At 41.8% G+C, this 25,254-nt stretch overlaps 1 protein-coding gene across 2 annotated transcripts in view; it reads right to left on the bottom strand.

Moving 5' to 3' along the window:
* Nucleotides 1–25,254, bottom strand: part of SRGAP3 (SLIT-ROBO Rho GTPase activating protein 3) — a 332,528-nt gene that overhangs the window by 129,125 nt on the left and 178,149 nt on the right. For both annotated transcript variants that reach the window (XM_061618521.1, XM_061618522.1), the window contains exons 4-5: nucleotides 7,964–8,026; nucleotides 410–595 (exon numbers count right to left, since the gene is read on the bottom strand). In XM_061618521.1, the coding sequence (XP_061474505.1) occupies nucleotides 410–595; nucleotides 7,964–8,026 (249 nt within the window). The remainder of the gene's footprint in view (nucleotides 1–409; nucleotides 596–7,963; nucleotides 8,027–25,254) is intronic.

Below are 25,254 nucleotides of genomic sequence, written 5' to 3'. Positions count from 1 at the left end.
CCATAGAAGTGCTCCACAATGTGCCTCCAGGCTCTGCTTCTTGCTGAAAGGTGCCTGCTTGCGAGACTCAAAGCTTTAGCTTACCTGCTGTCTTTTTGGCATTTCTCCACAGCTAACAAGCGATAAAGAGAAAAGTTTTTTTACATAACCATCCCGAGCAGACCTTGAGTGAAACTGTACACAACCATTAAAAAAAGCAAAAGGAATTCCTACCAGTTCAAATTCAAATAAATATTACTGTTATGTAAGTGGCCAAATATCTTCAGACATAAACCTCAGACTTGGGGGAGGGTTATAAGTTTATGTGTGCACCTCAGCTGATGTGACTTTGGAAACTTTTGGCACTGGCATCCTTCTGTTGATCTGTTAGTGGCCATACTGCCAACCGTATCTATAACCCCTCACTTACCTTTTCCTTCATCTTCTCAATCTTCTTGACAGAGCTGCGGCGCTGAGGCCTATCTTCATGTCGCAGCAGGTTCACACTGATGTCCCCTGCTTTGTTGAACTGTTTCTCTTCTTGTTTTTCAGCTTCCTTCAGTTTGCTTTCAGCACTGATGCTCTCAGCATGATACATATGGTATGTTTTCATCACCTAAAGGTAAGTACATTCAGTAAGCTAGCATATAACAAAAGCAATGAATTCAGTGGTTGCAAAGTGAGCAAGTCTATCTCAACTAACCATTTATTTCTTGTTTTACTGGCAAAGTTATTGTGCTTCATCCTCATAACAACTCTATGAGGTTCATCACTCGGATTCACATTTGACAGGAGGAGACATGAGACAAAGAGACTGATTTGTCAAAGGTCATACAATCACTTCATACATTTCATTTTTAACATATACTATACTAACATTTTAAGCAAGAATGTGATAAACGTGTTTTCAGATGTGTATCTTATAGACTTGCTTAAGCACTGTGGTTGACTGCAGCTCCCTGTTGACTCTAAATTTGCTCAGGTTTGCCTCAGCCTAGTGTGTGCGATGACCCAAGCCCATGGCAGAAGAGGAATTTTGAACCCATCTATTCCAGATTGTAACCATAAGTGTAGGCAGCTGAAGAAGGGATGGGGATTTCATGCTGAAAATAGGAAGGGCCAGGAAGGCAGCTTCTGCAGCTCACTGGTGATTCCTTAATCATGAGCATTACATGGATGCCAACCCAACGAATGGAGAGTATACCAAAAAATTCTTTAATGTACTAATCAAGGAAGATGCATACACAGCAACCTGCAACACAGCTCAGGATTCAGAAACAAACTGAAAAGTAACTAGAAGAGACATTAATTGCATATATTTAATTAATGTGCTCTACTGGGAGGAAGGGCAGGATATAAATCAAATAATAAATAATACTTTTTTTAAAATGTGAAAAGCAGTTACAGGAGAACCAAAGCAGTAGCAGAACCACAAAGGATGAAGAAAGAGAGTTTAATCCTTTCTTCCCTGCTGTAGCCCTGAAGAAAATCACTTCCCTGAAGTTTTTTATTGTGACAAAAGCTTCCACTGGAGGAGAAGGGCCATAGCTCCGTAGTAAAGCATCTGCCTTCCATGCAGAAGGCCCCAGGTTCAATTGCAGCTTCTCCAGATACAGCTGGCAGAGACCCCGCCTGAAATCCTGTAGCATCACCGCCAGTGTAGACAATATTGAAATAGACGGACCATTGTTCTGACTATGGCAGCTTCCTATGTTTCTATTAAGATAAATTTTTGTCTCATTGCACAACTGCAGACAACCAGCTCTTCACACAACTGCTGTCACCACATGTTCTATTTACAAGCGGTCATGACACCATGCATGGCAGGCTCCAGGCATGCCGGGGTCCTTGGCACCAGCCTGCCCCGGGCCCCTCTGCTCCCCTTCCGCGATCCGCGGCAGGAGCACGGATCGCAGGACAGGAGGTTCTGAGCTGCCCGCCATCCCCCTGCTATCCCCCCGATTCACCTACCTTGCTCTGCTGTTTTTTATGGCTGCGCACACTGCATGCGCAGGGTTGCCATCAATCAAGATGGCGGCCGAGGTTTCCGTAAGGGGCTGAAGCCTCTGCCACCACCTTGGTTGATGGCACGCACACGTGTGCATTGCTGCCATCAACCAAGATGGTGGCAGAGGCTTCAGCCCCTTACGGAAACCTTGGCCGCCATCTTGATTGATGGCAACCCTGCGCACACTGCAAAAAACAGCAGAGAGAAAGGTAGGTAGGTAGGTAGACTGCTGTTATGCTCAGGTCTTACTTGCTGGCTTCCCATAGGTATCTGGTTGGCCACTGTGAGAACGAGATGCTGGACAAGAAGGGCCTTTGGTCTAGTTTATCAGGCTTTTCTTATGTTCTTATGATTTGTGCTCCCTCCTTAAAAGCCAGGCTCACAGCTCAGGAAAGGGAGGTGGACAACTCTTGGAGGGCTCTTTCCTGGAGAAGTCAGATCTAGCCTCAGTCATTCATGCCTTAGTCACATCCAAATTAAGTTACTATAACAGATTCTGCATGTGGCTGCCTCGTAAGACAGGAAACTTCAGCTGGTTAAAAAAATATAACTGTCAGGGTGTTATCTGGGGCTGCATTCAGACATGGGGTTTATTGCAATAGTTTTACTGATTATAATGGTAGTGCTTCTTTCCCAATTTCTAACATTCCTTTCATGCTGCAGCACCTGTTGTGTTAAGGCATCGTGGATTTTTGACTGATATACTGCCATGTAACACTAACTTTCATTCACACCAGTGGGCAAGGTGTGACACAACAATTAACTTCATTGGACTTATCGCTACTCCCCCATCCTTTCCACGCATACACACTTCTGTTCCCCCAGGAAAATGCCAGGAAAATGCATGCCAGTATACCACCCCAAATTTTGTCACTTTAGTCCTGTACTTTCTGGGTTAATGGGGTTGCAAACAAAAAAATTTCTGGAAGCAACTAACACGGAAATAAGCACTAAATTTCCACTATATTCTCCTAGATTTCCTTAAGTGGCTTTTATGTTGTGTGAAAGATCAAATAAAATGCGGAAATTATTAGGGAAGGAAACACTGGGAAAACAGAATAAACTGCTCTCTCAGTGCAGCCTGGGACTTGCAGGGTGGATCACAAAACACCAATATTATGTCATCAATATTATGTCACCCTGGGCTCCTGCTGGAAGGAAAGGTGGAATATAAATCAAATAATATAAATAAATAAATCTTCACTGGCTCCCAGCCAGGTTCAAGTCAAAGTGCCAATTTTAATGTTTAAAAGCATAAAAGGCCAGGCTCAAGTATGTTGAAGTGTTTCCTCTCGTACAAGCCTACAATGACACGAAAGACAACTTCTGAACCTCTGCTGTTTTCCCCCATCTGCCAAAAGTATGGTGGGCAGGAATATTACACAGGGCTTCTCTGTAGTGGCATCCAAGATTATGAACACCTCCCCAAAACAGGAAGTCTGTCTGCTTCTATCCCTGGTTCTCTTTCAGCAGGTAGTAAAAGGCATCTTTTCTTGCAGGCTTTTTGGGTGCTCCTTCTTAATAATCTGCTGAGGCAATTATTTTTATATATTCTTAAAATATTTTTCTTAAAATATTTTTAAATAGGTGTGTACTAAGTAGTAGTTTCTTCCTAAGCTATTGCGCTGTGTTTCAGGAGACCAGAAGTTACCATCTTAACTAAAAATATTGCAGAGGGGCATATTTGGCCTAGAGCACGCCTTGTTATGTAATTGTTGCTTCAAATGTCAGCTTCAATCCAATCAGAGTTCTATAAGACTTTGGCTGAATGTGACTTAACTGGTATTTGCTGTCCGCTATGCCATTTTCTTTTTGCTTTAGAGTTAGTCAGTAGATTCATGTTACTGTAAGATTAGTAATGTACATATACCTCAATTTCTCTCTCTCTCTCTCTCTCTCTCTCTCTCTCTCTCTCTCTCTCTCTCTCTCTCTCTCTCTCACACACACACACACACACACACACACACACACAGTCTAACCCAAGAGTTAGAAATGTCTATTCTTAGCAATACAAGGCATAGCAATAAAGTGTGTCACTTTTTGCTTCATTAGTATGCATTATCTAAAGTTCTGTACTCTGCAATAAATAAAACTAATACGTATTTATTGCACAGTACTCTAGGCAATGCATACTAATAAAAACATTTCTAGATATTCTGGATGTTGCATAAACATTAATTGGTTTTTATCATCCTGTTAGAATGCATGCCGCATAATCTCCTGTTCAATCTGACATCAGGCATTACATAATGTCAGCAAAACACAATTTTTCCATATGGCTATATGATGTAGGGAGCCACAGCCTATCAGGCATTCCCTGTGTTATGTATTCATATTGCTCAAACATATTTGGGAGCACATTTATTATGTTCTGATCATACATAATATGGACACTAAAAGCACAGCATAGGAAGCAGCATTATCTCCAAATTGGTTACTAACTTAACTTTAGGCAGTTAGGCAACAGCTGTAGCTGAGTGGTAGAGCATCTGCTTTACATGCAGAAGGTCCCTGGCTCCATTCCTGTTATCTTCAGATAGGGCTGGTACAGACCCTTGTCTGAAATCCCAGATAGCCATTGCCAGTCAGTGTGGACAATACTGAGCTACATGGATGAATTATACTTGGTATAAGGCAGTTTCCTACATTCCTATGTACACTGTGGCATCAAAGACTCGTTTCTTGAGACAGTATCAACCCATGGTACTGCTCCACAGAGTAGCAAACTCTCTCCATGGACACGCTTAGGGCAGGGATAGTCAAACAGCTGCCTTCCAAATGCTGTTGGACTGCAATTCCTATCAGCCCCAGCCATTACAGCCAATAATGAAGGATGATGGGAGCTGTGCTCCAACAACATCCGGAGAGCACCAGATTTACTGCCCCTGCTCTTTATCAGCCTCCCAGGCAAAACTCAACCAAGAATTGTGGACTATACTACATTGGTCCCCAAAAGAACACACAAAAGTAGTTTATATTTCAAGTGACTCGGCAACCATATTATACTCCTAGCTTTCTTTTTCCTCGGCTTAAAAAAACCCAGTTGTATATAAAAATAAAAGCTGGAATTCATTAATGAATCTGTGTCATCTTGGTGGAAAGTCTCAAGTGGAGTTCCAGAGGGCTTTTGACTTAGGCCTTGTATGGTTCAACAACTTTAGAAATGGTTAGGATGAAGGAGCAAAGGAGACGCTTACCAAACTTGCAAAGTTGGAAGGGGTAGCTAACACTATAAAATGACAGAATCAAGATTCAAAGTAGTCTTGACCAGCTCTAATGCTGGGCAAAACCAACAATAAACTCCTGCATTTAGGTACCAAGAATCAAATGGCACAAATATAGGATTGGGGATACTTGACTTGGCAGCAGTACAAGTGAAAAGGATCTAGGAATTTTAGTTGATCCTAAGTTAACATAAGCCAGCAGTGCAATGTGGCTCCTAAAAAAGCTAATGCAATCTTAGACTGCATTAAGAGAGGCACAGTGTCCAGATCATGAGAGGTAACTGTTCCATTTTATTCTGCACGAAATGAGTGCAACAGCCCTCTCCACATGTGTTCCCCAGTAACTAGTATTCAGAGGCATACTGCTTCCATTAGTGAAGGAAGTACATAGCCTTATCCCCCAGGAATTTTTCAAATCCAATTTGGGTTTCTTCCCATAATACTTTGCAGGCAAAAAAACAATTGCTGTGTGACATGTGAGAACAGATCAGGATAGCCCTATGTTGAAAGACTCAGGAGATCTCTCTGAAAATTGTCTGTACTACCCCAACAGCTAGGTGTATTTGGCAAGCCAGAGCCCCTAAATCAATGTGACAAAAAAAAGTGCTGTATATGAATTGTCACTGACACAGCCTTTAACCCTCATCTCTTCTCAGACTGTCCCTAGTACTTACTGGGCAGGAGATATTTCTCTAGTAAGTTCTCAGACTCCTGTGTGTGCCCCCTGGGTAGGGGAAGAGGCTAGAATGGATTTTTAAAATTACAGCACCTAACTGTTCAGTGGTTTAAATATAGGTGATTGAGGAGGAGGAGGAGGAGGAGGCCCAGCTCTATAGAGCTCCCACTCACAGGCAGGCAACGTCCCTGCTGAGTTTCAGACACCAGGTTTTATTTCAGCAGCCCTTTGCATAACAAATGTTGTTCTAATGTTTTATTCTTCCATTTTCTAATCTATGTTTTAAATTTTGTACACTGCTTTAAATTTTACAAGCCGCTTTGAGACCCAGATGTGGTGAATAGAGGGGTATACATTTTTAAATACATACATACAACTAATAATAATAATCTTATTATAAATATTGTTACAATTTATTAGCACTTTGTTCTCATTTGCTCTTTAGCTGTTCTGGTTTAAAAAATTTTTTTAAAAAATAAAAAACACTGCCCTCTCATAAGCTTTGTGTTAGGATTCAGCCAAGGATTCAGCCAATATCAAGCATGCTTGTGCCTTCAAACTTTTGGTTTGCCAATTGTCTTGATTTGGTTTGGACAATTTGCTTTTGTCCCTGATCTACTCCTATAAAAGTCTATGGGCCAGAGATTCTCATCAAAGCTTGGTCTGGTCTAGTCAGAGAAGGCATTCTAAACTGAAGGTGGCACAACAAAGGATTGGGGAGGGAAGCAAGTTGCCACTAGGAAACCTAGTGGCATCAGGCATGCTTTGTTCAGATCACATTATAACAAACTTCAGAAACTTGCAATATCTTATGTTACAAAATCATTTGATAATACTCTTACCACTAAAATGCCATGATCAGAGAAGGAACACACACGGGTTTTGGGTGAGCAGATAGATATATTTCAAGGGCTAGAACCACAGCTGTTGCACAAATGACATCTTCCTCACCCATTATCAAATCTAGTTAAATGTTCATCTTCTTCCTCATCTTTCCTCCTGCTATCTACCCCCAACCTACCCCACATGTATTTACTGCACCACCTTCAGTTAATGTGCACCACTGTATGATAACTTTTGCTTATTCTGTAATAATGTAGTAAAATATTCCATTGGTATAGTGTCTGCCACTACAGTGAGATGTTTGCCACTAGCAACATGTATATTCCTTGGTAGATATACAATCGTGAATCTCAGTTCTAGTGCTTCCAAATGACCAGTATTTACAGTCCCTCTTCATCTCTCTGTAGCTCTAGGGGAGTGGGAAGTACATTCTGGGATAGTTTATTGAAGCATGAGAGAAGTAAAAGAAGGCCCTAGTGTCAAACAATATTCAATAGTCAAACAATAGTCAATATTAGCACCAAATTAAAAGCATGTCAGCTATTGATAAATATAATGTTTCACTATACAGCTATGGAGCTTTTTGCCACAATGCTAATATCAGAAAGCACCCATGGAATGGGACTTGCGCCAAATACAGATGTGGTTGGGAAGTGTAGCCAAGAAGAAAACATGATAAAACCCAAACAAGCCTGGCTCAACAGTAATAGACAAAGGATCACATGGAACAATGAACCATTACACAAACTCCCTGCTCCTTTCCCTCATGTGCCCCATTTCAATGAGTCACTTCTGCTTTTTGCAGAAACCATAGTTTCAAGTTACATCTGACCTACTAAACTATAGTTTGTGTGAGTCCTTCATACCAGGATTGCAATCCACAAAGTGCATAAACACAGAATTAACCAAACCATTGTTTAGTGTTATATATGAATTTATCCAAAGAGTATCATTACACAGAAAACGAACACATGCAGGTTTTGGGTAAGTAGAGATATATATTTTAAAGACTAGAACCACAGCTCTTGTACAAATGTCACCTTCCTTTCCCTTTATCAAATCTAGTTAAGTGAATAAATCTGGAAAATTTTCAAACAAAGATAATGCTAACTCTGCATGAGGATACAGAAATTTTTAAAACTGAAAAAAGTTATTAGACTATTCAATCAAAGCTGTACTTAAATGTGTGAATTTAGACTAGAATCTTACTAATGCAAAAATCATGTTACTCACAGTGTAGAGTTCATTGGTAACCTTTAGGAGTTCTTCATGCATCTGTAGACCAATTTCTTTACTCTGGAACACAAAACAAAAATAGAAAAGATAAATTGAAAATAGGTAAGTTCCCAAGATTTGTTGCAAAAGAAAGAACAATGAACATGTAGCATGGACTTGTAAATTGTTCTCAGAGCTAATGTGACATTGCATTCAGAAGATTGTTAGATTTGGCCCTATGAAGCATTTCAACTGAACTGTATAGTGCAGTAGGTGGACCTGCCCACTGTGTAAAGAGTTTGTACTGGAGGCATTTCTAAGTTCTTCACACCTCCTAGCACACTATTGGAAAACTAAATGTTACATACAACTACAATTAGTTAGTTGAGATGTGGACAGCTTAGCAGTTAGAACAATAAAGCACTACTTGGTGGGAGGAGACAAGAAAAATGAATGATACCAATCTCAAGGCATGTTTCAGTTGTTTGTATCTAACAGAACATTGTTATTCCATTATGGGTGTAGATCACTAGAGCAGCATTATTATGTAGCCACATTTTTTTCATGGCTTACATGCTTGCTGAGTCTGTTCATGCTTTTCTCAGTTTACAAAAGGGTGGGTGAATTTTGGCAACTGAGTTAGTTTCTGGTAATGCAACTTTTATATTTAATTTAAAAAACCCTCTTCTGGATATGTTCCAAATTTCCTGAACATCTAGCCAGATGGTTTTCAAAGTCCTCACGCTGCTCTGGAGTTGTGTTGTTTTTTAAAACAGTATGTGCATTTTCGTCATGAATATGATTTGGGTCAAATGAAATTGTGTTAAAGTACAGAAATGCCTTGAGTACCTTACTTATAAACTTATCTACAAATTCTGTCAATTTTCCTTCAGAAATTGAATGTGCATAATCCAGAAGCTATGCAAATCAACATCTAGTCTCTGCTTCTCTTATTTAGAAATGTGAAACCCAAACTACAGATGTTCTGTGTTTTGAAATGGGCACCTAATGAATGAAATGTTGCCCTAATTCTCACAAACACCAGATGCCACAGTAAATCATGTAGTTTTAGAACAGTGTTCCCCAAACTGGTGCTCCACAGATGTTGGTCTCCAACTCCCCTCAGTACCAGTCAGCATGGCCAGTGGCCAGGAACGATGGGAGTTGTAGTCCAAAAACGTCTAGAGGGTACCAGACTGGGGAAGGCTAGTTTAGGACTACAGTTTCAATCGAATCTCTTAGTTGTTATCACATTAGACTCTGGGAAGGGGCTCATATGATTCAATGTTCCTGCATACAATACATACACACACTATCTCCCTGCACATAAACAAACTATATATTAGGGAGCAAGAGTGTAGGCCTACGAATCTTCTGTGTATATAAATGACCTCTTGGCATACTAATTTTCTGGGTGTATGAATGTTTTCCATTAGAGAGCATCCGATCATTTGACCCCTGCCCCCTGTTTGAAGTGGTACAGCCCAAACTCAGACCTGATCCCATCAGGTGTATGCAAGAACTAGGGCACAGCTTTAGTTTCCCATAAAGAATGTGCATACATGTGTGTGGGGAGCTTAGTTCTGCACTGCATATATAAAATCCCCGGTTCATTTGCTATCAACTCTAGTAAAGGATCTCAGCTGGCAGGATCAAGTGAGTTCGCTGCCTGAGATCTTGTACAGCCACTACCAAGTGAGAGGAGGCAGTTATATATGGACCAATGGTCTCAGTCCACAAAGCTTCAGATGTTCATATCTAAAAAACCCATCTTCAACTGCAAATGATGAACATATGAAATGTTGACATTGCTCCCAAGATACATCCTTTTCTACGGCTAAGAGGTTTAATAGGAGATGTCTGTGTTCTAAATCAGCCAGAGGAGCCCCCTTCAGCTGCATGCAGTGATGAGGAAAATATATTCTGTATTAGAAGGGCTTCTGCCCCTTAAGGCTTTGTGTGCCAACCCCTGCTGGGAGGATATAAATTAAATAATAAATAAATAAATAAAAACAAATAAACCCCAGTACCTAACCCCAGGAACATCAACCCCCCTACACACGGCCAAAACCTCCCCTCTCCTAGACCTCATCAATCCTCCCTCACCACAGGCCCTTCCCCCCCAAGACCGTCTGCAAGAAGAAGGGAAACAGAGGAAGGAGGGAAGCAGAGGAGGGACACAGCTGGCCCAAGCAAGCCACTCAGAAACAGCTGCCCCAACCACCCCTGACTGTTCCTTCGTGGTTCACCTGGCCCCTACCACCTCAGTCAGTCACCAGCTGCCCCCATGGCCTCGCATCATCACCCCCACTGCCTTGCTCATCCCCCTCACCATCTCACTCACTCTAGTCGCCCCCCCATCGCACCTAGCTCACCTGCTGCCATAAATAGCTATCATCACACTGTGTGACAGCAGCCTAAGAAAAATACAGATATAGGAAGTCCTGGCTTAAGTTAAGCTTCACTGAATTTGTTTAAAGTAGGGTATGTCCATTGGATTTACTTTTTTAGCATTCCTATGTTCTATATAGACTTACCTTCAGACGTGGAGATATTTATAAGTACAAAAAATATGAAAGAATTAAATATTAAGTGGGAGAATCTACAAAAACAGTACCAGAAAGAAAGACAACTAAGGAGGAAAGAAGAATGAAGTTGCTGAAACAGGAGGACAGGAAAAATATATAAATGGTTAGAAAGAACCACCTCATTGTATGGGTTACTTCCTGGTTCACACCATAAAGCTATTTTTAAAAGTTGCCAGGGATGGAATAGAGTGGTCCATAAGCACCAATCGAGAAATTAAAGAATGTAATTGTGTCCACTCCGCCCATACACCAAATCCTAAAGGGAGGGAGAAAAAACCTAAACAGCCCAATGAAGATTGAGCATGCTCAGTGGGTACAGAATGCTAACTGTGAAGCGGGTGGGGGGACAGGGAGAGAAGGAGAAGTAAGAAATGATGTGGCTAAAACTCTGAACACAAAAAACAGCTCACACAGCAACATTTTGTTGCAAGGCTTACTTGTTCGTTATCATTTGAAAAGAAACTTCTAAAATAGATTTCTTTCAAAACAGTGGCACACAATAAGCAGCTGGTATAATTTGATATTCCAGAACTTTATCACATAGTAGTTTTGAGCCAAGAGATCCCACATCTGACAGGAAGACCTATAATTGAAGTCATCTGGGTAAGCCACCTCCTGCCACTAGCAAAACCTACATTACTAAAATAAAGGGTTTGATATTGAGGGTGCATAGACAGGAAAAAGCCAGCTCAAGAGAGAGAATTTCTTTAAAAAACAAAATTTGAGTTTATCCCTTATTGCAAGAGAGGCTTCAAATAAAATTAAATAAGAAAACCTTTTCATAAGTGATGGGGAACAGTGATAATCAACCTGAAGAGAAAGTCAAAATCACCAGCAAAGAAACTCAAATGGACAAACTTTATCAGCATCCAGACTGTCTAGAATTGAACCCTTATGTCCTATGTGGAGGTGATCCAGATTTGCCCTCCCCGTATCACCCTTTCACAATCTTGTGTAGTGAAAAAATACATGGTGGGGCAGGAACACATAGGAACAAACAGTACTTTTGAACATAGAAAGCTACCTTATACGAAGTCAGACCACTGGTCCGTCTAGCTCAGTATTGTGAACAATGACTGGAAGTAGCTCTCCTGGATTTCAGACAGGGGTCTTTCCCGCCTTTCTGAAACTGGGATCTTTCACATGCAAAGCATGTGCTTTAGCACTGAGCTATGCCCCTTCCTTTAAGGAGCTGTGCAAGTGAGTGAGAGGATGAACTGCACCCTGCGACCATGGTGGCAGGGATAAGACTCCAACAACAGGAAGCCCAAAAAGTCTCTGAGAGGCAGGGAACTCGCACACTGCTGATGGTCACAGCATATATTTATTAGTAGTATTGTTGTTATTACTATTTTTCTAGACCATCCTTTGATAATCGCAGGGCAGTATACATTATATAAAATCTTACAAAAAATAAAAATATATACAATATTACAACATCATAAAACATAATACACAACAGAGTCCAACAATCATCTCCAGAACTACAGGTGTCAGATGAGGCCTTACCATCTCAGTTTCTCCCAAAGGCCTGAATGTCAAATGACAACAACAACAACAAAATAGTGAGGGAACCAACTGTAACTCCAAAAGGAGGAGTCCTATCACTGGGGTGCCATTATGGGCAAAGGCCCCGCTGTGTGTAACTGCGAAACAGGCAATACCCACCAATGGCAACATCAGCAGGGTCTAGGTTGACATCAACTCCAGGAAATGAAGTCTTAGACCCTTCGGAGGCCCACTGTGAATTGTTTGCAAGGCTCTTTGAAGGTAAAGTTGCTCGCCTCCGTAGCAGTCCTGATGCCCCATCCACATCTACTGTAGTCCCCAATGAGGTGTCCAGTGCAACGTCTGCTGCAACTTCTTGGGAACGGTTTCAGTTGATGCGGCCTGATGACGTGGACAAGGTGCTTGTGATGATGCGGCCAGCAACGTATCCTCTCGACCCTTGCCCTTCTTGGCTTATTAAAGCTTGCCGAGGGGGTCTGACCGAGTTGATCAAGGGGGTGGTCAATGCATCATTGCGGGAGGGAGTGGTTCCTTCTGGGCAGACTTGGTGAGCTGGGTATTGGAGGCACTGTTTTACAGTGGTTCCGATCCTATCTCCAGGGTTGCTCTCAGAGAATAGCATTGGGTGACTGTCTTTTGGCCCCCTGGCAGTTGTGCTGTGGGGTGCCGCAGGGTACTATCTTGTCCCCCATGCTGTTTAACATCTATATGAAGCCCTTGGGAGAGGTCATCAGGAGATTTGGGGTGAGGTGTCAGCAGTATGCTGATGATACCCAGCTCTATTTCTCCATAACATCTGAATCGGGAGAGGCCGTGCAAGCCCTGGACCACTGCCTGGACTCAGCGGTGGGCTGGATGAGGGCCAATAAACTGAGTCTGAATCCTAGCAAGACGGAGATGCTGTGGGTTGGTGGTTCCCGAGTTCGGATAATTGGTCAGTTGCCTGCTTTGGACGGGGTCGTACTCCCCCTGAAAGAGCAAGTCCGTAGTCTGGGGGTGCTCCTGGATCCATCTTTGTCACTAGAGGCCCAGGTGACCTCAGTGGCTAGGAGTGCCTTTTATCAGCTTTGGCTGGTGAGACAGCTGCGGCCGTTTCTGGACTGGGATAGCCTGACCACTGTTGTCCATGCACTGGTAACCTTCAGGCTGGATTACTGTAATGCGCTCTGTGTGGGGCTGCCCTTGAGGTTAGTCTGGAAGTTGCAACTGGTGCAAAATATGGCGGCAAGACTGCTCACTGGGGCAGGGTATCGCCAACATGTCACCGCGCTGATGAAGGAATTGCACTGGCTGCCCATTTGCTACTGGGCCAAGTTCAAGGTTCTAGTTTTGGTGTACAAAGCCCTATACAGCTCGGGACCAGGATACCTGAAAGACTATCTTACCCCTTATATACCCAGCCGATCACTGTGCTCTGCAGGTGAGGGCCTCCTGCAGATACCATCTTATTAGGAGGTTCATTCTGCACAATATAGGAAACTGACCTTTAGTGTGGCAGCACCTATCCTGTGGAATTCCCTCCCTTTGAATATTTAGGCAGGTGCCATCTCTGCTATCTTTTCGGCGCCTTTTGAAGACTTTCCTCTTTCAACAAGCCTTTTAGGTTGAGACCTATCCCAGTCTGCATCTGTGTTAGAATTGCTTAATATGTTTTTTAATAATGTTTGTAACCCTTTTAAAAAGTTTTTTAAAATGTTTTTAATGCTGTTTTGTCTTAATGTATTTTAAGATCTGTTTTTATGATGTTTTAAAGTGTTTTTAGCACTTGTTTGCCGCCCTGGGCTCCTGCTGGGAGGAAGGGTGGGATACAAATTAAATAATAAATAAATAAACATACAGGGCAAGGCACTCCATCAAGCATTTGGATCCTAAGCCATGCAGGGCTTTAAACATTAAAGTCAAAACCTAGTAGCTCCCAAAGGATTAGTTTTATATCTTTCCATCTTGGGTATCATACAGCAGTTGGGCAGCAGCACTCTCCACTAACTACAGTTTCTGGACTATCTTCAAGGACAGCCTCACATAGTGTACACTGCAGTAATCCAATTGTGAGATTACCAGAGCAGGGGTAACAGTGACCAAGCTAATCCAGGCTAGGAAAGGTTGCAGCTGGTGATACAGCTGGAGTAGAAGCCATGTATCATACCCAAGAGCCAGACCTAATAAATGCAGAAGCGTCTCAGAGTTAGAACTCTGGGTCCAGTTTTGCCTTTACCCTGAACTTTCTACATAATACTCAGCGTGATAAGAATGCCAGAGTGTACATGTCCGCCTGCCTAAATTTAGTTTCTATTCTAACTAAAACATATGAGCAGCTTTTTTTAAAAAAATACCAAGGACCTACAAATTCCACTGGACCCAAAAGAGGAATTTGCAAGAAGAAGAATCCAGTTGCAATAACTTTTCACTTTTTGTGATTTTGGTAGTGATAACCAACAACGATGGTACCTCCCTCCATGCTGTCCTGTCAAACAGCTTAAAAGCACATCACTATGCCAGTAGCCCAGGAATGGGATCCCTGAAGCAGGCAGCACTAGGATAAGAAACACAGGCTTCTTCTTCAAGCAGCTCATTGTAATACTACATGTGCTGGCCTTCCCCTGGGAAATGTTGAGGTAAGAGAGACTGGGGGAGAGGATCATCAGCCAATATCAGGGTCACACATATTCCTCAACTAGCACAACAACCTTCACCTTGCAGCGTTGCTGCTATAGTCTTTCCATTTCTACAAAATATTATTTGCATAGATATGTTAATGGATTCAGGTACACAGAACTTTTATAAAAGACCTCCAAGGGTGAAAAATTAAGGAGGCATGCATTAGATTGGGGATGGCCAACATGGTACCCTCCAGATGTTGGATTCCATCTCCCATCACCTCCAGCCAGCATGACCAATTGACATCAGGGATGATGGGAGCTGTAATCCTGCAACATTTGGAGGGCACCATGTTGGATACTCCTACTCCAGATCAAGCATCTAGGAACAGACTGCTTGCATAAGGAGAGGTGGTACTGTGTTCCTTCAAAGATCACACTAGACTGACATATTCTATGTTTCACCTCTGACACTTATTGGTAAGGGAGCATGTCCCTCTGCCGTTTTAAGTATTTCCCTAGCACCTTGGCTTGAAAACTCTGTTTTGACATTTACCCTAGCCTCACTAAAGCTTCATTTGCCCAACATTCTCAGAGTGCTTATTAGCCACAACCCTTGAAAGTTTGCACTCACTATTTGCTACTACTTAACCTTTGCATTGGGATATATTATTTTAGGGATTTATATGCCACCCTTCAAGAGCTTCCCTGTATAAGCAATTTTGCTTCCGCTCTTGAAAACAGCAACAGAGCCCTTTCTTTTGGTCTGTCCTTAAATAAGACAGTTGACATATTTAAAAAAAACAATCAGGTGCAAACAGGAAAAAAAACAGCAGAAAGGATTTTTTGTTTCAAATTTTATGTCCCAACGCCCTTAAATCAGGTATCAGCTCTGAGAGGCATTTTGTTTTAAAAAAGAAAATGTTTAGAAGCGAAAGAAGACTGTTCCAGCGATATGCCTGGAATGTTTTCATTGCAAGGATTTGTGATTTTTGCTGGCCCATGGTCTCAGTGTTTAGCTGTCAATATACTCAGCTATAAACCTTTCCAAGAAAAATTTACTACTTTGCTCAGGAGGACGTATGGGTTTTATGCAGGAAGAAACCACAGCCACTAGAGAACAAGTGCCCTTTGTCATTATAACTTTAAACAGCCATTGGAACAAGCAAAGCAGTATTACTCCTAAGCACTAAAAAGATCTCGAAAGACGAGTTTAATACCACCCTGAGCCACACCCCCAATGGAAACGTCACTGGTATGAGATGATATAAGCTTAGTGTAACTAATGAGAGGCCTTAGGCTTGGATCCTGAGAATGGATCATGTCTCTCAGGCTAAGGTTGTTATAACAAGTGGCCTAGCCTTAGACAGATGTGACAGTCTGGCCTATATCAGCAACACAATCCTGGGGGCAAATTCCAAAGCTAGATCATACATCTAAGCTCAGGCAACAGAACGTTCTTCCATGCTCCACTACACAATCCTGGCCTGAACCATGTCTTAATAACAGCCTGCTGGATCAGGCCAACGGCCCATCTAGACCAGAATCCCGTTCTCTCAGTGGCCAAGCAGATACTGTGGCAAGCCTGAAAGCAGGACCTGGGTGCAAGAGCACTCTCCTCACTTGTGATTCCCAGCAACTGATATTCAGAGGCATAATGCCTCTGACAGTGGCAGTAGAGCACAGCCATCATGGCTAGTAACCTCCGATAGCCTTATCCGCCATGAAATCGTCTAATCCTCTTTTTAAGTTGGTGGGCGCCACTACATCTTGTGGGAGCAAATTGCATAATTGAACCATGCGTTGTGTAAACTACTTCCTTTTGTCTCCCTGAATCTTCCACCATTCAGCTTCATTGAAGTGAGAAACTTTATTGTATGATGTCCTATGCTCAATGTGTTTCAGAGTGTAACTTTTGCCAGGGCCATTAGGAAACAGGAATTTAAAAGATACTCATTATGTCAAATTGTATGTAACGTGATGTGGACTTGTACATTGTTATACTCTTTCTGGTCTGAAGTTTTTATCCATCTTAATTTTGTACTGGCAAAATCCTTGTTATTCTGTACCTTCAATATTTTTATTTTATTTATTTTTTCTTTGTTTTTTCATTCCTTTCACTGTTACATTTGCAAATAAAAAATAATAAACTGTGTATAACATGTACAAAATATATTGGAGTATATTTAATACAGTCCTTGTTATCATTTCTGTTTCTGAGAGCAGCAATACCTCAGAAGGAAGAGCAGGATATAAATTAAATTAGTTTTATTATTAACATTTATTACCCATCCTTTACGCAAAAGACCCAGGGCAGGTTACAACAATTTCAAATACTAGGAAGGCCCTGTCTCCCTGCTTGCTTTGCTTGCCAAACCCCTCTAAACACACACACACACACACACACACACACACGCAAATGTGCCCCTCAGGCACTCGCAGAGGTCCCACAGATCCCCCAGGCTCCCCACTCTGCTTACAATTCCCCCCGTGCCTCCTGGCGTTCGTGTGAGACAGCCACCACGGGCTTGCTAACACTCCTAACCGGTTCTTGCACTGCATCGCTACCCCCGCTGTTGCACTGCACTGCCACTCCCCCCTGACAAACATTAGCACTGTGCAGCTCCATGCAGTGCACCTAGGCTGCCTCCCCAGCTAGAGCATTCAGCTGCCTCCCACCCAGGCTGCCACTGCCACTGCCACTATTTGCCCCCCAGCTGCTTGCCTCCTCTCCCTACACCCAGCTGTCCGGATTGCTCACCTGGCCCCCCAGCCATCCTCACTTTCCTCCTGCCCTCACTTCACTTGCTGCCCTGCCATACTACCCCTCCGTGTGATGCGGCATGATGGCTTAGGAAAATATTGTACAATTAGCATTAAAAACAACTAAAATCACAAAATAGAGTGTGTCCTAAAAATATACATCTCAGATGTCAAAGGCCAGGGTAAAGAGGTGCGTCTTCAGCATTCACCTAAAACTGTACAATGAAGTTGCCAGATGCATCTCAGAGGGGAGGGAGTTTTGCATCTTAGGGGCCACCACAGAGAATGCCCTCTCCCAGGCCACCACCAACCCAAACTTCCAGGTGTGGCAGAACTACCAAAAGGGTCCCCTCTAATCTCAACACCCAAGAGGGTTTGTAGGGAAGGAGGCAGTCTTTCAGACATTTGTGGCCTAAGTCATTCAGGGTTTTAAAAACACTAATGTGAGCGCCTTGAATTGGGCCCGAAAACCAACTGGCAACCGATGCATAAACAATAAATGAAACAGCAAAATATGTTGCCATTCTGTATCTTATAACAAATCTTTCTATGTTGAGCATCATGATGATGCTGTGCCTCCTTTTGCGGGAGGGAGTTTCAATCTTCTTGCTCTTATAAAAATGTAAATGTACTGCCTTCAAGTCGATTCTGACTTATGGCGACCCTATGAATAGGGTTTTCATAGTAAGTGGTATTCAGAGGTGGTTTACCATTGCCTCCCTCTGAGGCTGAGAGGCAGTGACTGGCCCAAAGTCACCCATTGAGCTGCATGGCTGTGTGGGGATTTGAACCTTGGTCTCCCACTTTAACCACTACACCACACTGGCTCTCTCTTGCTCTTATAGGGGGACTTATAATACCACACCTAGCAAGAAGACACAGTGGTGTAAAAAGTCTATCACTTTGAAACATTACCACCACTGAGGATTTTAAACCATTATTATGAAAATGTATGCCATATTAATCAACAAAAATAACACTGGATTTAATTCTTATGGTTGGAGTAGGGATCCTAAAAATACAGGGAACACGGCAAACAAGCCATGAGATATTACATTGGCTTAAAATCAGAATCCATCTGCTTAAATGGAATATCGCTACCATTATAGCTAAACTTTTGTAACTCTTATCATGCCACCTAAAACCCAGCAAAAAGAATGGAAACCCAAAACTTTTGTTAAAAAACTGGTTTTGTATGAGCTAACTGTGACTGTTAGCACTGATGAAGATAAGATGCTAAGCAGATATGGGCCGGAGAGAGAAGAGACTCTTTCCTTCATGTGTTCTGAATAAAATATTCACTTCATTTTCTTTCGCTGAATCTAATGCATCTGTGTTAATATTAAGGGACATGAATTTCTTCCTTGTTAAGATCATGTCACCACAGAATGCTTCCTATCCAAGCTACCACAGAGATCTGTCTTGACAATTAGACCCGCTCACATAAACCATCATCTAGAAATTTTAGCCCTTTAGCCTTACAAAGTGAATCCATCTCCCATGACTGTGAACCATTAATTATTTATGCAACTGTCACAACATGATGATGCAATGTCTTCTGACACCATCAAACCCAGAGAGGCAGCAATGCAATGATAGGGCATATTCCCACCACAGTACATCTCAGAATGGCTATGATTATAGCAATGAAGGCACCCCTGGAAGGCCAAATATTTCTAGGAAGGATTGGATACAATGGGAAATAGCCCATTTCAAAAATCCATTGTACATAGAAGAATGTATATCCCCACACAACCAGCCAAGCAATAGCAGTACCTATATATTTATATTATCTCCCTCCAGAGGTCAGCAACAAGTGCAAATAAAGTTATTTTTGATGAAGTAGTCTGCATAGAAATTGCTTTTTAATTCCTGGGAGTATTGTAAGGAATTTATGGTGCAATAAACCAGATTTTCCCCCAGTAAGTCTCAAAAGAAAGGTGAAGCAGGACTATCAACAGTTCTTTATTTAAAAAAAAATCCTCATTTTTTGCAATATCATTTCACCATAGTACAGAAACGCACACTAATACATAACACCCCTAATTTGTGAAACGATGACCAAAATAACCTGTGTATTAGCTGTGGCTGATGGCACATGATGAACCAGAAGAAGGGCAAAGAAAAATGTTTTGTGAAATCTGTCTTTAATTCTCCTATTACAATAAAGGGCCCAATTTTGTAATGTAGCAAACAGAGGATAAGATAATGATCGGACAGTGGAGATTACTGGTATAAAACCCATGGGGTGATTTTAGCCATTTATTCTTCAATCTCTATCTAATCACCAGCATGCAATAAATGTACCAACATTATACATCATAAAATCTCAAACAGCAATTAGGCTGTGTAGCTCCCAGCTATTGCAAGGTGCAGGTTGCTTGTTACAACTTATTTGTTCATTTATTTATTTATTTATTGTGGTTGTATACCGCCCCATAGCCGAAGCTCTCTGGGCGGTTTACAGCAATCAAAAACATTAAAACAAATATACAATTTAAAACACATATTTTAAAAACAATTTAAAACACAATTTTAAAATTTAAAACAATACAAAAACAATTTAAAACACATGCTAAAATGCCTGGGAGAAGAGGAAAGTCTTGACCAGGCGCCGAAGAGATAACAGTGTTGGCGCTAGGCGCACCTCGTCACTAAAATAATTCCATAATTTGGGGGCCACCACTGAGAAGGCCCTCTCCCTTGTTGCCAGCCTCTCAGCTTCCCTTGGAGTAGGCACCCAGAGGAGGGCCTTTGATCTTGAACGTAGTGTATGGGTGGGTTCGTATCGGGAGAGGTATTCCATCAGGTATTGTGGTCCCAAGCCATGAAAGGCTTTATAGGTCAAAACCAGCACCTTGAATTGAGCTCGGAAACATACAGGCAGCCAATGCAAGCGGGCCAGAATCGGTTTTATATGTTCGGATTGTCTGGTCCCTGTTACCGATATGGCCGCTGCATTTTGCACAAGCTGCTGTTTCCGAACCGTCTTCAAAGGCAGCTGTTTTTGTTGTGTTAAATTTTCTTCTGTTTTCAACTTGGCCCCTCTATAATACTCCAACTGATTTCCTTTTTGCTTTGCAGCCTGAACTACAAAGGGTTCCTATTCTTTGCCCCTTTCCTTCTTTTACATTATCTTTATTCCACATACCTATTCTCACCACCTCTTATGATTATGGTAAAAGTAACATTCAACCTAACCAAACAACAGAGCAAAATACCTCCAAATACCTTGGTGGCCCCAGACAAATATCAGCACAGCTATGCTCCTTATGCCTTCACCTCACACATGTCCATTAACTCCATCCTTGGATGGATACTTGGAAGTAGCAGGCTATTTGTAGAATTACATTGATCATGTATATCAACTTCCTCAACTGGCCTAAAGAAGTATCAGGTGCTCAGGAATTTTTTTTCCTTCCAACCCCCTTCTGCAAATCCATACCCACAGAATAGCAAAAGGAGGGGATGGCAAATACAGAACAGATGTGTAGCAATGATATCTATGATAAACAGTGTCCTGTAACAGCTGTGTATCTCTGAGTGGTCCCATCTGCCAGTTTATGGTAGATGGTGTGCATTTCTTCAGTGTCCTACCAGTTTAAGTAATTTTATATGTTAACACTTGTAACAATAAGTAGAGAACACTGTGCAATGGAAAGCTGATGAAGAAAAGGCTTCACCTTAAGGAAGAGACTTTGGATCAGCCCCCCTTCTTTTATATGGTTCTCTAAGTAAGATCATCAATTGCCATAGAATCAATATTTCAGTCACATCTGGGCTCCTGCTGGGAGGAAGGCAGGATAGAAATCAAATAATAATAATCTGTGAACACCAACTTGTTTGTGCTAGATAAGGATCTCTCCAAGCGCTGCTTCAAACATTATGGAGTTGCCTACAAAAAAGCACATCCTCTGTAAGAAAAAAATGAAGAAAAACTTGGGCAAACATAATTGCATAAGCATCCACTTTGTTCTGTGTACATGCTCTTGGAAGCTGTAACAAGCCATAGTTACATTAGGGATGAGATTTGCTTGTTGATGCCAGTCCAATCACATTCCATTGAACTGGCAGGTGGTTCCATTCAGTGCTTCTTTGCTTTCTGCTATTTTCTGCTTTTACCGGTTCCAATTTTTTCCCTGGTGAAAATAACATTATTGTTAATGTTATTTCTAATGAGCCCATGGTGTTGGGGAGAGTGGTTGAAAGGAAAAGGGCAAGTGTCTGTATGAGAGAGTGAGTAAGTGAGAAAGACTGCAAATAAGATGTGTATGGAAAGGAATTACAAGCTTTAAGGGACAATCTCCTAATGTGGTTTGGGCATCCTGGGCTTGGAGTACAGGGAGGGTGGAAGGACATTTAAAGGTCAGGCTAAGGAGAAATGGCCAGGTTAAGGAGATTTTCTAGACCTGGCTTTTAATCTCGATAGTATTAACTCAAATGCTGTACTTCCAGACAGGTTGGGTTTTTTTGTGGCATAGTGGTTAGAGTGTTGGACTATGACCTGGGAGACCAGGGTTCGAATCCCCACACAGCCATGAAGCTCACTGGGTGACCTTGGGCCAGTCACTGCTTCTCAGTCTCAGAGGAAGGCAATGGTAAACCTTCCACCTCTGAATGCCGCTTACCATGAACACCCTATTTATAGGGTCACCATAAGTCGGAATCGACTTGAAGGCAGTCCATTTCCATTTTTCAACAGAAGCTAAGCTTGGCTTGATGGTACACATTGATTGCTTAAAGGTGACAGCGGGAGGGAAGAGAGAGGGGAAAGGGGGAAGGAGAGAGCATCTCCAAGGCAGAGCCTTCTTCTTCTGCCATCCTCTCTCCATTCAGATGTGGGAGTCTCTGCAACCTCCTTCACTCCCTCCCCACTTGGATTCTTCAAGTGGAGGGAGGGAGGGAGACCTGTATAAATAGCTGCCACACTGTGCATTAAAATCAATGTTGCTATTACACATGGTTTTTAAAAAAGCAGCAATACAAAATTAGAGTTTGGCCATGAACACCATGTTTAATATGAAATTTACCAAAATATTAATGCATTAATAACAAACTTCCAAAGGGGGTGGGTGAACCATGAACATTTAGCTGGAATTTTAAAACTGTTATCTTATGGGAATAAGAACATACCAGGATCACCTGAGGCTATTCTACTTCTAAGGTTACAAAAGAATTTGCAAACCCATGTTCCAGTAAGGCAATTATGAGAAAGTAATAATGTCTCTAGGCCCTGAAAAACTCTATCTGCTGATTTCTACAGATCAACCTGCAGAAGAGGTGGCACAAGAGGAGGCCAGCCATTTTTGTGGTTAGTTGGCAACCCAATGTTACACAGTTAACAAGGTAACTTAAAAACACGTGAACATAGGAAAAGGAGTGGATGAGGAGCTTTTCTTGAAACAGAGCACAACAGAGCTGAACACTGTTTGCCTTGAGCTCAGCAATGTGTTCAAATGGCCCCTGCACCATTTCTTGAAGGACATTATGCATCAAGGTGGGGAGGGGACAGCACACTTAAGACACAGGTGAGATTGCCCTGTTTTAACCAATAAATGAAGTGTGACAAGGACAAGGAGTGTTAAAAACACCTTAAAGAGGAATAACATGCTTTATTGGCAATCTATAGCTTCATGCACACAAATTAATTCAGTGGAAAAAAATTGAGAAAAAATTAGTCAATGACAGTCATCCTTTCTATATATCTCTGAATAATTCTACCACCACAAAAAGCTCATGTCGAAGTTAATGAAGTTTACAACCCCCAAGACAAAGATAAGTAATGACTTATCTTTAGCTCCCATGAGGTAAAGAAGTTAACTTCCAATAATAAACACTAGTAGCAAATTGCTAGAGGCTCGTAAAACAAGAATCAGTTGTGGATTTATTTATATATCACTCTGTTTATGGCAACTGTTTATATTTGCATCATGAAAATACCCATTTGCAATGGAAAAAATCACCACACATTACCATTCCTGTATGCATGTCCCCCACAATATGTCAAAAACAATTAATAATGGCTCAAAGGAAGAAATAACTAACATCTTTGAAACAAAATGCTATTCCAATTTACCATCAGAGCAATCTACAACAGCTGTGGAACAATTAGGGATGTCCTTAACCCTTCTAGTACCAGGCAGCTTGCATAACAGTCTTGAGAACAGTCTTTGCAGAATAAAAACTGAAATAACTGCACAAAACACTGAAAAACACTGCTGCCCTGGGCTCCTGCTGGGAGGAAGGGCGGGATATAAATCAAATAATAAATAAAAAATAAAAACAAGTTCCAAGAAACAATCTTGCATTGACTGAAGCAGCAGACAGGCCTCTTCACATAACCATTTAAGATACAACTGCCAGATTATCTACCTCCTCAACTTTCACATGGTAAAATGATTTTGCATTACTGTTTTCTTTTGTTTGCTGATGTGAGCCATCTTCACCATCATGGGTGGGTGGAAAGCAGTAGATGTATTTTTAAATAGATAAATGAAAACTTACCCATGTGATAAGGATGATGTTTTGAAAAATGCTAAAAGACTGGCGATTTCCAGGACAAATAATATGTGAAAAGGAATTGTATTATAGAACATCACAAGACCATTTTTGTCACATATGTTATTAATCTGTTTTATGGGTTGATTGCTTTAACAGATATGCAAATCCTGCCTCATTGTCAAAGCCTGGCCTAGATGGTGCTCTTACCCTGGTCAATAACACTATGGCTTCAGACATGCCTTCACTTTCCCAAATATTATTCAGGTAAAGCAAACATACAAATAAGAAAGACAAGGCTAAAAGTCATACACAAAACGTTAAAGCCTAGAAAAAGAGTAGTTTCAGAATATAACACACTGTGTGTGAATTAAGGATGGGATCCTCATGTTGCAGTCGATCTGACTGCATTTCCGTCAGTGGTTTCTTTCCGTTTCCACACTAGTTTACTTTCAGGTTTTTTTTCCTCCTGAGAAATATCAATATTTAGATCATTATTTCTGACAAAAGAAAAAAATGGTTTTCTCTGTGATGGCTAGTGCCACCCTCCCAATCCTGCCCCTTCACCACTTCTCCTAATCTGAAACATCTGTCGCCCCCCCCCCAGCAAAGCCATGGAAAACAAGAGTTCCTCTGTGTGCCTATGCACCTAGTCAGTTTCACCTTAGCAAAGCTCAGACCAGGCCAGTTAATTTCTCCTCCTCCTTTATCTATGCCCTTTCTGCCCCCCCCTCACAGTACAGTAAGTATTTGGGGGGGGGGTGTAAATGCAATTGCTGTGCTGGAAGAAAAACAGCTGCCATGATCGCAGCTTGATGGAGATTTTGCACACAGAGGGAGAGAGACAGAGAGATAAAGGGACCCTCAAATTAATCTTGGAGTGGAAATCCTCTTTCCCCCTCCCTCCTGTATTCCTTCCTTTCTTCCCTCCCCCAATTCTGAGCAGAAAGCGATTAAATGTACTGCATACTCCAGCCCAAAATAAGTTTTCCTGTCCTATAAAATGATCAACCTATGCTCCTTTCCCCCACTCAGCACAGTGCATGGTGTATGTGTGAGTGAGAGGGTTCTAAGAGCTACAACTCGTGAGGTCAAGCTGAAAAACTTCCTCTTTTGTCAAAACAGCATCCTCCTCCATTCAGAATCTATTTGATCTACCCCCACCCCCACCCGGAGAAAGCAAATAGCATGTCAGTTTCAGTTAGTAACTGGGATCCCTTCTAGGCCCATTGCTCCAGAACGCTGAGATCTTTAGAGGTGTTTTCCTTTCTCTCTCTCTCCTTGTTCTGCACCTGTCCCAGTGCAAGCTTGACAAATATCATTTAACAGATTACAACAACAACCTCCTCTGCCT

This window comes from Rhineura floridana, chromosome 3 (genome assembly GCF_030035675.1).
Source record: "Rhineura floridana isolate rRhiFlo1 chromosome 3, rRhiFlo1.hap2, whole genome shotgun sequence".
In the NCBI taxonomy this organism is placed as follows: Eukaryota; Metazoa; Chordata; class Lepidosauria; order Squamata; family Rhineuridae; genus Rhineura; species Rhineura floridana.
Note: the sequence above shows the minus strand (reverse complement) of the source record. Positions and strands in the feature narration are given on the sequence as shown.